General features: G+C 38.8%; 1 protein-coding gene across 11 annotated transcripts in view; it reads left to right on the forward strand.

The window, feature by feature from the left end:
* LOC103035455 (protein MTSS 1) overlaps positions 1-15,830 on the forward strand; it is an 86,293-nt gene that overhangs the window by 47,514 nt on the left and 22,949 nt on the right. For 6 of the 11 annotated variants that reach the window (XM_007232049.4, XM_007232055.4, XM_007232054.4 and 3 more), the window contains exons 4-7: positions 6,721-6,805; positions 9,564-9,655; positions 10,186-10,260; positions 14,988-14,999. In XM_007232049.4, the coding sequence (XP_007232111.1) occupies positions 6,721-6,805; positions 9,564-9,655; positions 10,186-10,260; positions 14,988-14,999 (264 nt within the window). The remainder of the gene's footprint in view (positions 1-6,720; positions 6,806-9,563; positions 9,656-10,185; positions 10,261-14,987; positions 15,000-15,830) is intronic. The other 5 variants (XM_007232051.4, XM_007232056.4, XM_049480107.1 and 2 more) reach the window with 1 other exon arrangement.

Consider the following 15,830-nt stretch of genomic DNA (forward strand, 5'->3'; position numbering starts at 1 on the left):
TATATTGTCCTATACATATTTGTGATAAATTATATCAATGTCAATTTAAAAAATATTCTGTCATTACAGAGTAATGTTTTCGTCATATTGAAGAGTGCAAAACTTTTAGTTGATAATAGTTTGGCAGATGCACAGTTGCACAATTCACATTTTTCTTTCAAAAATTTGTAACATTTTTAAATGCTCTTTTTTCTTTCTCAATTACCTCAAGTAACACATATTTACCTGTTGCAGTAAGCTCTGAGAATATGAAGGAGCGGTTATTAGTGCATTGGTCACTGAAATCTCAACAGACATCAAGTTTGTGTCCATATTGTTGTTGTTCAATGAAAAACGGGTGTCTCCAAAATAGCAATCAATGTAAAAACAGTTTTTTTTAGGTCTTTTTGGAGAATTTCTATTGGTTCGTTCATTAAGAACTTTTGACACAGTTTAGGGACAGTTTATGTGTTCAGATTATGTAGTAAACTAAAAATAAACAAATATGGAGATACTAGTTTTTCATTGGACAGCAAAAATATTTTCTACGGTAAGTCAATAACACAATGGTTATTGTGGCAGCCATACTGGTGCTTTTTGACATGGTGTCTCACCGCCTGGAAATTAGCCAGTAAAGGAGTGGTAAATTGTGGCTGTGAAGGGGTACACATGGTCAGCAACAATAACTCTCTCTCTCTTTTTTGGATGATATATTGTCTCAGAAAAATTTTTAATAAAACATATTGGTGTCATGTTTTGACTGTATATTTCTAAAAAGATGAATACCAAATAATGCAGTTTCACCATTTTGAAGACCAATTAAAAAAGACAGTTGGCTCAGTAATGCTAATGGTATCTTCCTACTAGGTAGAAAACATACTGGGCAGTATTAAAGTGCAAAAAAAAAAATAGGTCATGTACATACATATACAGAGCTGGACAACTTAGTTTAATTAATTTCAATATCAGTGTTCATTACCATAGAAACTATTTCAGTTGTGTTGATATAATTCTTAAACACATGTTCAATATTTTTTTAATACCACTGAGAACCTACCTGAGGCACACATTGAACTGGCAGACATCGTACATTTATCGTATCAAATAGCAGACCTTTATCTATCCAGCTCAGTAACCTTATCATTACATCATCATTACAGGGCTTCTGGCAGTTTACTGCATTCTAGCCGAGCACAAAGGGCAGAAGACGATAGACTTCTGCAGCCTAGCAACAACAGTGTGTGATTATGTACACCACAGACTGTGGCTTTTATGTTCTAAAACATAAATTGATAAATATGGTAACAGGCCTATTTATGAGGCTAGGACCTGTTGTTGCTGCTGGTGGCATGTTGTTTCCTCCCCAGACAACCTTAGAAAGCAGTCAGTAACCACAGCTAGGGCTGTGCATTGCGTGTGTCCACCCAGTCTGCCTTTGCCTGTCTCCACAGAAACCGGTGGGCATGGCCACACTGTGAGAGGCAGGGAGAGGGAGAGACGGCCTCCCGTCGGCTTTGTGGCTAGAGCTGCAATACGAGCATGTGTCACGAGACGCTAAAAGACCCAATTAAAACCATAATTTTTAGCCGGCCGCAGAAACCGACACTTCCTCCCTTAAGGAATGCAGGAACGTACTTTACTAGCTTGTCTTCCCCCTTATTGTTTTTGCTAGAGACTGCGGAGGCAATCTGGTGTCTGACATTCTTGATAGATGAGATGATGTGCTCTTGATGTGTTGCGGTTGCCTTGGAAAAGTGGGGGCTTGGTGGAGTTGGTGACAGAATTACACAGAGTTGACCTTCGCTGATGGAAAAGAACAAACCAGGCATTAGAGCTGTAATAGGCTGTGCTGCTTCTAGGATTTATTTGTTCAGATTAGGGGAATGTTAGATTGTATAGAGTACAATAATATCGTTATCATGTTTGGTATGTTTAGAAATAATCATATTTTGATAATACTGGTGTTTTGTGTTGACAAAAGGACTGTATATTGGAACTTGGTAATATGATATAATTCATAATACAGGGGTTACGATTCAGTGTTTCACAATATATTGAGATACTGTGAACATTGTGATATTTTGCGATTGTTTAAATCAGATCTTATCAGAAACAGAACACTTTTATTAAGCCTGACTAAAGTAAAAAGTTTTAAGACAGAGTGTGCCACTTCTGTCTAGTGGACGGGGTTTTGTCTGCCACCGATCTTTGCATGTGATTCATGCTTTCTTTTTGAAAATCAATAATAAGATACAGTGTAGGTATTTTATTAAAAGCGGTCCATCTTGTGTTAGTTTTGCTGTTTACTGTGAAGGGTGTTTATTACAACAATTGTTTAGCTTTATGGATGTTCCAAATATTTTACACTTTAGTGTTGTGATAGAATTTTTATTAGAATTAGAATTATTTTTGATATTTTTGTTACTTTAATTTTTTTTAAAGAATTTGGTTTGCTTTTTAGTTACTGTTGTTAACAGAGTAGACGAATAAAACAAAATAAAACAAAAATAACTATTTTGTTGCATTTACATACAGCTCTGGAAAAAAATAAAAGATCACTTCAGTTTCTGAATCAGATTCTTTAGTTTTGCTATTTATAGGTATATGTTTGAGTAAAATGAACATTGTTGTTTTATTCTATAAACTATGGACAACATTTCTCCCAAATTCCAAATAAAAATATTTTCATTTAGAGCTTTATTTTCATTTTAGAGATTTATTTGCAGAAAATGAAAAGTTGCTGAAATAACAAAAAAGATACAGAGCTTTCAAACCTTAAATAATGCAAAGAAAACTCTGTGAAATATTGTTGTATTATATTAGGGTCTTATTTCCCACCCAACTGACCACATACTCATGATGGGCAAAGATCATCAAGACTGTGCTGTAAAAAAAATGTTCAGGGTACTGTTCATCAGAAGTTTGAAATGCACTTAATAGTTGGGAGTCGACAGTTATAACTTTTTAACTAAGAGGGTAAAATCCAAAAAAATCATGCACAGGCCGACATCGAGCTGTTAAGTGATGCCTCCGTTTCGCCAACGCAGGTTCTGTCAGGACCTGCTTTCCCCTGGGTCTCATTTCCAAGACAGAGACAGGGGCTCACAGGAGAAGCCAGCCTCCAGCTAGACGTCCTCAACTTTCAACGACTGGCTTTGGTGCGGATTAAAGCCGCTGGTGTTTCAGCAGAGCCTAATCTCTGTGATTAAAAAAGGAAAGCCTCTTTATTCTGCCTGGCCGGGCTGGCCCGCACCGGACCACCGCCGAGGACGGGCAGCAGAGGTTCAACTGTGGCCACATTGTCGTTTGTTTCTTAAGTAAACTCAACACCCCCTTGTAACATCTCCTGCTCGTGCCCCTTTAAGAGCTGTGGTGAACTCTGAAGCCTTATTCATACAAGCTTTAGCCAGACAACAAATCATCAGTCTGTTAGTGAGACTGAGAGAGAAATGGAGGGAAAGAACTCTCTGCCTGTTTAAGGTTAGAATAGCTCTTTTTGAGTCTGTGTGTCCAGTTAGGGCGTGTGTTGGAAAAGGCTGTGGATTGAGAATAGCAACAAGAGGGTGACTGTCTCTCTGACGGCTCGGAGCCGGAGCTGTTGTTTTAAGGCTTGTGTGCCTGAGGGGAATAAGACTGAGACAAATTGACAGGGAACAAATGGGTTCTATTTAGTACATGTAGTATAGTATAGTCTGTATAGTCAGAACTTGCCAACCTTGTTTTTAACCAAAAAAGCAAAAAAAACTAATGAGAAAGAAGGGAATAAGTGTCAGTGAACAGGTTACAGATCTGTCTGAACTTGTGTTCTTTTTTCATAAACACAGACATGACAAAAGTTATGGGATAAAAGTATTTGTTAGTGTTTGTCAGGTGTTTAACATTCCTTGAGTCACAGTATTATGTGTGTACTAGCAATTTAATAAACATTAAAGTTTTTTATTTGTATAAATAAAATAGTTTTATACATTCTATAGAAACAAGAAAAAATCTATAAACATTTGTCTATTTCTTAAACAAAAAATGTTTATAGATTATGTTAAAAATGTTTACGATATTATTGTGTATATGATATGATATACGGCATACTACTACCTGGAATACATAGTATAAGACATTACCACCCACCGTGAACAGAGCAGTGGGTCTAATGATTATGACCGGCAGTTTCTGGCTAGAATTGTCCATGCAGAAGTAGTCAATCCTCCTGCACTAACCCTAGGTCAGTACCCTTATTGGTTGAGCCCAAGTGAATGATCATTTCCAGTTAAGCACAAGCTTTGTGCAATTGGCTGCCTCTTCTCATCAAATATGTAATTGTGAAGAGTGTTGATTATAAAGCATTCTTGGGTTCTGGAAAGGTGCTAAACAATGTGTAACTTTATCAATTTAGTCATTCAGCCATTTTTATTATTAAGCTTGAGCATATCGTCACTGTCCAATGACAGCAACTCCAAACTCCAAAACAGCAACTTTACAGGAGAGAAAAAAAATACCTTCTAAACTTTTAATGGAAGTCAAAATAAAAAGTTTATTTTTGGTAATTGTTAAGTATTTTTATTGGTCCGTTCATCAAGGACAGTGTAAGGGACAGTTCAAATGATGTAGTAAACTAAAAATCGACAAAAATGGAGATATTTGTTTTTCATTGGACAACAACGATATGCAGGCCTTTGTTTAAGGGTTAAACATTTATGGATTTTTTTTAATGCATATGCCTGCTAATCAAGCTAAACTTGATTTATTTCCTTCTGATTGAGGAATTTTGCATAGTATCAGACTGATACAAATACTATTAAGTATAGAGTCAGTACACCCAAAGATGTAGGGAAGTTCCATGTTTGTTAGATTAATTATAGGCCTCCATATACAGGGAGGGGCAATGGGCATGTCTCAAAATGAACCTCTCCATCTTTCTCACCTCCCCCCCAAACTAGTGGCACTACAAAAGCATTTAGTCACTTTTGAGAGAGATTAAAAGTCACTTCCAGCAGAGTTGCATATTCATTTCTATTGCTGAGCGGGGCTCTAGCAGAGCAGGGGGGCTCGGCCAGCAGTGTCCATCATACCAAGGGCTTTCAGACTGCCACATGAGGCACAAAAGCAGAGGCTGTCAATGTCAGTGTCCTCTGTCTGAGGGGCCCCTCTTAAGGGTCTCAAAGACAAGATTTGCCCACCATGTCTGGAGGGAACTTTGCTCTGGTCTCAGCGGTCCTTCTGCTCATGGATGGCATTCATAAATGGAATTTTAGGGCTCTAGTAATGGGCATCACTCTTTTATTTTCATTCTTAATCCAACTGTCTTTGTGGATTATGAGCAGGTTTGGCCTTTAAGCCTGTATTGATGGACCGTTTTTATTGATTGATAAAAACAGCAACAAAGAGAGTATGTCTGAAATCTCAAGGAGTTGTCAATGATCATGCAGTCCCTGGTGTTAACTGTCTTAAGTGTCATGTCTTGTTATGAAACATCATGAAATCCAGAGGAGAGACTAGAGGACATTAGCACATTGTATAACTCTGTTTTGCAGTGTAAAAGAACATTTATAATGCGTTAGTGCTTTATAAGCCAGAAAGTAAGACATTTTAAAGCTGGGACACATATAAACTCTATAAAACTATATTTCGTGAAAATCATGTCTAATCTATTTGGTGTTCAGACTCTTTGGGTTGAAAAATAAGGCCCTTTGCAGCAATTTGAAGGTGCTACAAAAAAGTAAAGCCATAGGAGCATAGGAAGCCAGAATGCTGCTACTACTACTACTACTATACTAGCCCTGTACAGCTCTTATCTTTCAGATGGAAAACATTCAGTTTTTAAAGAGGTTGTAGACTCTGTACTTGCAAAAACTATACATTTCTTCTATTTTATGCAAGTAGATTCTAAATATAAATTATAAACCATTTTTTGGCTTCTTGCTAGCATTGTATATACAGCAACAGTAAGTTCTAAGGACCACTGTAGTGGTTTCCAGCCAAAACATACTTCAAAAGTGGGCCTGCCAACGCTACTTTAAAAAAATCCTAAAGGAAATACGGCACACTTTTTTGGCCTCTTGTCTTCTGCTGATAATATAAGTGGGCTATATTTTTGTTTTGTTGTCTTTGGAAAGGTGGTCCACTTCACTGTGCATGGAGTCTGCTTAACTTTAATAGCAGCCACTCTGATGGGAGAAGAAAAGGTTAACACTAGTCCTATATTGGCTCTTTTCTTTTTAAACACAGCCTGTAAATATGTGTTATGAGCACTGAGAGATGTGGACAAAAGCGCGGGAGGGAAGCCCTGTCAGGACAATGTCTCCGTCTGTGCATCCGCAGGTTGTCCAGCTGCTTAAGATGCTTCTATCTCACTCTCTTTTTATGGACCACTCTCAAACTGCTCAGCTCTTTTGTGGAGGACCCCCTGAGGAGAATTTGTCAAGCAATTTTAGGAAGCCCCATGTGGTCTCCAGGGCGTAGCGATGAGGTCATAGGCAATGTGTTTCTCACTGGGGTTACACACTAGTAGGGAGGTGACAGGCTGCTCTGTCCCCATCTCTTACTTCCGTGCGAATATGTTTGGGACACTTGTGTCAATGTTGCCGGCATGCTGTGAAGGTTTAGCATTTCGACAGGAACCTACTGTATTGTTACTCAGGCATTTGTGGCAAACTATCAGTTTAATAGTGTAATGTGCTAGTCTAGCTATGGGTAAGGCTCATTTAACTGATTGCTGTTTTTTTTCTCTCTTTTCTTTCTCTGCAGGTGGCACCAGAGACATTGGCTCCGCGCTCACCAGAATGTGCATGAGACACAGAAGCATCGAGGCCAAGCTGCGGCAGTTTTCAATGTAAATATTCTTGGCACAAACCCTCCCACAGCTTTTTTCACAATGAAACAAATGCATTCATGTGTGAAATAACATCGCCATCCTGTCATCCTTTATTCCACCTGGGGATCTTTGAATTTGCAGCCACGAATTGGGCATCATATACATTGAAATCAGAATGCCCTATGTTGTATGTTGTAGTGTCGCAATTATCTGGTTAATCAAGTATAGATAACAAACTACCAATATTTAGGTCCAATATCAATCCAAAACCTCTCAAATAGATTCTCATCCTCAAGCTCATTTAAGTCATCTAATTTTTATTAGTATTTAACTGTCCAGTTGTAGTAAGCCTTTGCCCACTGCAGCCTCAGCTTTCTGTTCTTAGCTGACAGTTTAAGTTGAACACAATGAGGGCATCTGCTGATGTAGCTCGTCTACCTTAAGGCTGGGGATGTGTTTGTGCTTTCTAAGATACTTTTGCTCACCACAATTCAGTTTAGTTCTCCAGCACCGGGGCTGGAGCAGTATTAGGATTAGCCGCTAACCGCTATTACCCCGTTCAGAGGTGAGTATAATCGGCCTGTAGCCTGCTGCTAACCCGACTAACACTGCTGGAGCAGCTTTAGTATTTCTCGATAACCGCACTAGGCTTTTCATTGTTCAGAGTTGGGTATATCGGTCTATAGCCTGTGAGTTCTCCGTGTAAAACAAGCTACGTGGGACGAACTGCTAGCTAACACCGCCCTAGCTTCCCGGAACACTCGGGGTTCCTCAGTGTAGCTCTGTCAGGTTGCATTAGCTGCTAATCACTAGCAGTTAGCGGCTAATGCTAATGGTGCAGCCTTAGTGCTGGAGAAATTCAGGAATCTAATCTTACTGTAAATAAACACAAGTGCTTTAATCACCCAAATAAACAGTTTTCAGGATAGAAATCTGTGTAGATTTACAGCGCTAATTTGACTTTAAAAGAAAGTCTTTTTTTATTACAGTTTTTGTTTACTTAGCTTAGCTAAGTAAACAAAGCGGTGAGACCTGCTGAATAAAAAAAAAAATGAAAAATACGGTACACAGTAAATAGTGGTAAAAACGCCAGAGGTCTGCAGTTCTGGAAATACACAAACCTACCAGACAGCAACAATCATGGCACTTTTCATGGGTTTTAATCTGTTCCAGTTTATTAAACCTCAGAAAAAAATATATATATAATGGTACATATTGTGTCAGTGCATCAAAGCCTTGGGGCCAGAATGTAACTGCTGCACCATTTGAGTCGGGCCGGAGAAATTAGCTAACTACCCCTAGGCATGATTGCGCAAAGTGGTAGGGGCAAAGAGGTGAAATGGGATTGGCCCTTTGTCCATTAAACCAAATGCCATGAAGTCCTGGTTTATGACTGGATAGAGAGCAGCCCAAGTGTGCCAGCTGTCTCCTACAGTTCCTGTGGGCAGTAGCAGCAGGGCGGAGAACAGCAGCTGCCGCAGCTCCCAGACTCCAGGAGCTGTGGTGGCAGAGCACAGGCAGTCCCGGTCACTCCAACTCATCCATAGCGTTCTGAGCTCTGCAGCCACACGTGCTCACACACACTAATTTGAGGAGACGTTTTGGAAGTTCTTCTTAGCTATACAGTAAATCGGCAGTTTGTGGTCAAGTCACCGGATTCCTGAGGACGGCCCGTGCGAGAGAGGGAGAGAGAGAGAGCGACTGCAGACGGAGAGCTAAATTTAACATGCTCCTTCTCAGCTGCTCCCGGGCCCTCTGCATACCATGAGAAACGATGAGAGGGAGTGAATGATTAACTTAAGGCAAAGCAAACAAATCCCCTAGTGTAGAGATCGTTCTTAGACAGAGTTTTCATGATGTGGAAATAGTGGTCTGTTTAAATACATTTGAAGGGAAAAAGAAAATATTGATAATGATAATAATGATAAAATGGATAAATATTATATGAAATAAAAGGAAATAACTGTAATTCTCAGACCTCCCAGAAAGAAATGGTTTACACAAATCCAAAGCTGTATTTTTACTATAGTAGAATTAATCATTTTACAATAACACATTTTTGACCAGAAATTATTGCCATAAATGATATAATAGCTCTGGGAAAAGTTAAGAGAACACTTCAGTTTCTGAATCAGTTTCTCTGATTTTACTATTTATAAGTATATGTTTGAGTAAAATTAATATTGTTGTTTTATTCTATAAACTATAGACTACATTTCTCTCAAATTTATTTGCAGAAAATGAGAAATAGCAGAAATAATAAAAAAGATGCAGGGCTTTCAGACCCCAAATAATAAAAAAGAAAACAAACTCATATTGATAAAGTTTTAAGAGTTCTTAAATCAATATTTGGTGGAATAAGCCTAGTTTTAAATCACAGTTTTCTTCCACCAGCATGTTCTCCTCCACCAGTCTTACACGCTGCTTTTGGATAACTTGCCATTCATGCTGCAAAAATTCAAGCAGTTCAGCTTGGTTTGATGGCTTGTGATCATCCATCTTCCTCTGGTTTATATTCTAGATGTTTTCAATTTGGTAAAATCAAAGAAACTCATCATTTTGTGGTCAAGTGGTCTCTTAATTATTAAGCATATTCAGACATTAGAAATGTACAGCTATTTAAATATCCTAATAAATAATACTTCTTGCTAACTAATCACAATTGACAATAGTCAGTAAGTCAGTAATTTCATATTTAATTATGTTTTCTCTCTCTCTCTCTCTCTCTCTCTCTCTCTCTCTCTCTCTCTCTCTCTCTCTTTTGAATGGGTTCCAGGGCGTTCATCGATTGCATGATCAATCCTCTGCAAGAGCAGCTGGAGGACTGGAAGAGAGGAGCCAACTCCCTGGACAAGGACCATGCGAAAGGTGAGATGTGATGAACTACTGTGGTGCATTATTGACATGCCTTGTGTGCTGCCATCACTCAACACTCATTGCATAAAACAAAAGAGAGTACATGTTTATTGACCTTTGAAGTTGATGTAGAACTATTTTAATTTCTGAGACCATCACTTTTAAAGGTGCCCTAGAATGGAAAATGAAAAATATTTCACTACTTAGTAATTAAACTCTTGCATCGAGACTGCAATTAAAAAAACACGAGGACCAGTGAGTTTTTTGGCGTCCTCGGTCACATGACATCACGTTCAGTAGCTCCTCCATTTCCACTATGGTTGTGTTTACCTGGATCTCAGCGGAAATGTGCTCCCAAAGTGTAATTACCAATGAAAGAGAAAATTACTCCAGGACCCCCTGGGAAACTGATCTAAAAGAAAAATTTAAATAACACCTTAAAGAACATTCCTTGGCTTTTTTCGTGGGACTCTCTGCGGATTGCTTTTTTTAAAAGATGTTATAATCTCTTCATTGACATTTGTTTGATTCACTGTCTACAGAATACAAGAGGGCCAGACAAGAGATCAAGAAGAAGTCCTCAGACACCCTGAAGCTGCAGAAGAAAGCGAAGAAAGGTAATGTCCTTCTGCTGCTTGTATTATGCTGGGGAAAGAACAAGCTGAGGTGGGCAGACAGTGACGTCATCCTGGACGAACTTGAGCCTTTTTGGATGCACAATTAGCTTCAGAGAACAGAGGGTTATGTAACTGCAACTGTCAAATCCACTGTGCAGCATTAATCTCCCACTATCATAACAATGACTTTGAGTGATGACAAATTGCATATCCACTTAACACAAGTTTTAGAGATGATGCAGAATACGACTATAAACCTGTTATGTAAGCTATCATAAAATGTTCAAAATATATGTGTTTGAGATTGAATTTGGCAGAGTAACTGAGGATGTGCTGTACTGCTGTGTGGAAGTGATTGGGGCATTAAGTGCACTGCTTTAGATGTGCAAAGCTTCAAAACTGAGTGACTAGAAATTCTGGAGTCTTGTATTTGCAGTTAGATTAGTCCTTATTACTGTATTATTCCATGAAGTGATGTGTGCAAACAAAGCTCCTGCTATTTTCCCCCGGGTCCAGAAATAGATTGGTAATGTTTGTTTATTTGGAAACATCTGGTTTGATTTTGAGTCCAAGTTCTATTTTTTTACCCGCTTTTATCAACACTTAGAGTGTTTATATTCACTCAAAATGAGCTCATAATCAGATTACTGCAGTTATTTGTGAACTGAATCTGTAAACAGGTACCTTATGGAGTCATTTAAATAGCATACTCTGAGGCCACAGCATGAATTTTGTGTTTTACACAATGTTTACATCATGTTTGTTAGTTTATTGGCCTCACAAACTAATGTACATTAAAAATAGTTTTAGTGGCTCCTAGATTCTCATAACCAGTGTTTCCTTCAGAATCCAGACTGTGTGCTCTGTGTACGTAGGAAAGAGTAGCCAACCTCTTAACAGAAGTTCTACTACACATACAGCTGTACAGTAGGTGTTGTTGGATTACCTATCTTTTACTGTAGGTTAAAATGTATTTTCTGAGGATTGGCCCTGTTTTCCGTATTGACACACTAACAGTGATCCATTTACCACAAAGTTGAACATTTATTTTCTCCAGAAATTCTAAATTTTACCCAATAAATTACATTCTCTGAAAATAAAAATAAAAATGTATTATCTTTAGATTCACTCAGATTATTCCGGCCTATTTCATTGGCTGGATGGTCTGCGTGCTTGTTTGTCTCACAAACTTTGCACTTGTACTCATTTGTGCATGTGTGGCGTCCATACCATGTGAAGTACCAGTACATCCAATACTGTTGTGATAGAACAAAAAAAATAGAAAGACTAGTTTTCTAGTTTTCCATTATTCATGTAATCAAGTTTGTTTTGTTTATGGGGATTTAATTTCTTGAATGATGTTGTCAACATAGCTTTTGTATCGAATTTTTTCCTATATAAGGCACAAAAAAATCCCAAAAATCTTCAGTGCACCTTGTAAGGAGCAGTAAAGCCACTTTGCTGAAGAACAGCATTATACAGGAGTTCTCCAGCACTGGGGCTGGAGCAGTATTAACATTAGCTGCTAACTACACTAAGCGCTAGCTCTTTTGCTGTTCAAAGGTGAGTATTATTGGCCGGTAGCCTGCTGCTAACCCCGGCTAGGACTCTCTGGAGCAGCATAAGTATTAGCTGCTAAGCCCGACTAGCACTGTTGGAGCAGCATAAGCATTACCAGCGGTGAGACCTGCGGAATTAGAAGGAAAGCATGGCCCTGTTCCTTACTAGTGTCGCATAATGCACCTTATAATCTGGTGCGCCTTATGTATGAAAATAGACCAGAAAATAGACATTAATGATAGTGCGCCTTATATACATTGCTAATATTAGTTAAGAGTTAAGTTACATGATTAGTTTAGTTAGATATTATCTACTTTATATCACTACTTTATGTAAAAATATCACCTTACTTATATCTTAATTTATATTGTTTCTTAAACACCTTCTTTACACCTTCAAAGTGTGGGTATACAAGATCACTATTCTCCCTGTTGCAGTGTGCACCTTTCACCAACACTTTCCGTGACTAGTCAGCACATGCTCACTCATGTACTTTGGGTGAGTGGGTTTGGAGGAAGAGTAAGGACTGTTTTTTTTTTTCTCTCCATTTTCCCCAGATACTATCATACACTTGTCACTTATCTACAAAATAAAGACCAGCCAAGGAACTGTTGTGTTCTTGTAAGGAGGAGCATTAGGTTCATGTTTGGGCTTTATTTATACATGGAGACAGTAGATCTATAAAGTGTAGATCTGAGTGAGATAATACAATATTTGGTGGTAGTATTCTTTTTTTTTTTTTTTAAACAGCGGAAGAGCAAAAAGTTTAGGGCACTGTGGGTACTGCAGTAAATGATCTAGATTTATTGCTAATGCAGGTAGATTTAGTCCCAATGTGTACATTTTTAAATAATTGCGAATTGTGTAAATTGTATCAATGAATTAGCGAATATATACAGGAAACTATTGGGTATTGGGATCAATCCAAAATTCCCATATCAGTGCATCCACAATTAACACACAACAAATAGTACATGACAATAATATACACTACCGTTCAAAAGTTTGGGGTCACATTGAAACGTCCTTATTTTTGAAGGAAAAGCACTGTACTTTTCAATGAAGATAACTTTAAACTAGTCCTAACTTTAAACAAATACACTCTGTACATTGCTAATGTGGTAAATGACTATTCTAGCTGCAAATGTCTGGTTTTGGTGCAATATCTACATAGGTGTATAGAGGCCCATTTCCAGCAACTATCACTCCAGTGTTCTGATGGTACAATGTGTTTGCTCATTGGCTAAGAAGGCTAATTGATGATTAGAAAACCCTTGTGCAATCATGTTCACACACCTGAAAACAGTCTAGCTCATTACAGAAGCTACAAAACTGACCTTCCTTTGAGCAGATTGAGTTTCTGGAGCATCACATTTGTGGGGTCAATTAAACGCTCAAAATGGCCAGAAAAAGATAACTTTCATCTGAAACTCGACAGTCTATTCTTGTTCTTAGAAATGAAGGCTATTCCATGCGAGAAATTGCTAAGAAATTGAAGATTTCCTACAACGGTGTGTACTACTCCCTTCAGAGGACAGCACAAACAGGCTCTAACCAGAGTAGAAAAAGAAGTGGGAGGCCGCATTGTACAACTAAGCAAGAAGATAAGTACATTAGAGTCTCTAGTTTGAGAAACAGACGCCTCACAGGTCCCCAACTGGCATCTTCATTAAATAGTACCTGCAAAACACCAGTGTCAACATCTACAGTGAAGAGGCGGCTGCGGGATTTTGGGCTTCAGGGCAGAGTGGCAAAGAAAAAGCCATATCTGAGACTGGCTAATAAAAGAAAAAGATTAAGATGGGCAAAAGAACACAGACATTGGACAGAGGAAGACTGGAAAAAGTGTTGTGGACGGATGAATCCAAGTTTGAGGTGTTTGGATCACAAAGAAGAACGTTTGTGAGACGCAGAACAAATGAAAAGATGCTGGAAGAATGCCTGACGCCATCTGTTAAGCATGGTGGAGGTAATGTGATGGTCTGGGGTTGCTTTGGTGCTGGTAAGGTGGGAGATTTGTACAGGGTAAAAGGGATTCTGAATAAGGAAGGCTATCACTCCATTTTGCAACGCCATGCCATACCCAGTGGACAGCGCCTGATCGGAGCCAATTTCGTCCTACAACAGGACAATGACCCTAAATACACCTCCAAATTGTGCAAGAACTATTTACAGCAGAAGCAGGCAGCTGGTATTCTATTGGTAATGGAGTGGCCAGCGCAGTCACCAGATCTGAACCCCATTGAGCTGTTGTGGGAGCAGCTTGACCGTATGGTACGCCAGAAGTGCCCATCCAACCAATCCAACTTGTGGGAGCTGCTTCTAGAAGCGTGGGGTGCAATCTCTCCAGCTTACCTCAACAAATTAACAGCTAGAATGCCAAAGGTGTGCAATGCTGTAATTGCTGCAAATGGAGGATTCTTTGATGAAAGCAAAGTTTGATGTAAAAACAATGTTATTTCAAATACAAATCATTATTTCTAACCTTGTCAATGTCTTGACTCTATTTTCTATTCATTTCACAACGTATGGTGGTGAATAAGTGTGACTTTTCATGGAAAGCACAAAATAGTGACCCCAAACTTTTGAACGGTAGTGTATATTGGATCAATACTGTATTAAATGTATTAGACATATAGCAGGACTGACTGTACCTTAGGGAGTACTTAACAGACTCCATCTAGGCCTGTTCAATAACCAATAGTTTTTGAAAGGTATATTGTGATTAAGAAGATTGTCGTATTTTTTTTTTAAATTGTCAAGTCCACTTTAAAGAAAAAGTTACTTTTAATTGTTATGAGTATTTAAACATTGAAATGGGAATCTAAAAATGTTTAAATGTCCTAAATAATTGAAACATAAAGAGAATCAAATCACTTTTTTAAACAGTTAATTGGTTCTTCTCGCTATGTAAATAAGCAAATGGGCAATATGGGCAATATTGAGCAAACAACCCTGTGGTTGTATCTCTACAATAATTACAAGTATAATAATCAATTTATCGTAGATTATATCAGGCCTTTCTCTAACCAACTCTCCTGATGGTTCTGGAAAGCTGACCCCAGTCACATGACCTAAGCACGTGCTATTGGCTATAAGACGTCAGTCAAAAACCTGATCTTTTCCTCTTTTGCGTTTGTGTCATGCTATGCACCTGTCGGGAGCAGCTGATGCCCTGGGTAAGTGTGTCTGTGTTTCAGACTGTATGATAGAATGTGTGTGGTCCCTTCAGACCCAGTCAGGCTGACGCCATACGACCACCCCCCATCAACCCACTCGCCCACTGTGTGTTCAGTCAGTCTTGCTCTTTCTCTGTCTCCACCCCCCAAATGTGGTGCGGTTGGTATCTGTGAGACTTGTTTCCTGTTCCAATATGCACAGTGCCACCAAAGCACGCACAAGCAATTAGAAGGGAAACAAAGAGCCAACATGAAACAAGCTAAATCATTTTCCAGTGAAAAAAATGTGTCTTTGTCAGAAACAGAGAGTGAGTGTAATAAATGCTGATGGAAGTGAGCTAATGAAGTTGTATTTCAGTCTTCTGCCTCATATGGCTTTGCTTACAGATTGAGAAGAAGTTCAAAGCCAGGCTTTAAGATGGTTTTAATTATATTGACATTGTTTTATTATGTAATGCAGTGCCAGTAGCCACACAAGCAAGGCACTCAATGTGAATACAGGCAAGTGTGTGATGAAGGGAAGCAGTTTGTGTGATGCTAATTGGGAAAGCATTATTTGTAAGGTACTTATGACTAAAATCTTGTATTGTCTGAAAATTAGAATTTTTGACTTAATAAAAATAACATACACAAGATTAAAATTCTGCAGCTTTGCCATCAAGCTAAGTGGCGCTAAGAGGGAGCAAAATTGGCCCTGCTCCCTCCGGGTGGGTAGATGGTGCTCTCTCCCCACATCACTAAAGGGTGATGTCTGCAGCACAAGGCGTCTGTGAGCTGATTTATCAGAACGGAGTCGCTGCGCTTTCGTCCAAGTGCGCTGTGATGCTACTC

Source organism: Astyanax mexicanus, chromosome 6 (genome assembly GCF_023375975.1).
Source record: "Astyanax mexicanus isolate ESR-SI-001 chromosome 6, AstMex3_surface, whole genome shotgun sequence".
In the NCBI taxonomy this organism is placed as follows: domain Eukaryota; kingdom Metazoa; phylum Chordata; class Actinopteri; order Characiformes; family Acestrorhamphidae; genus Astyanax; species Astyanax mexicanus.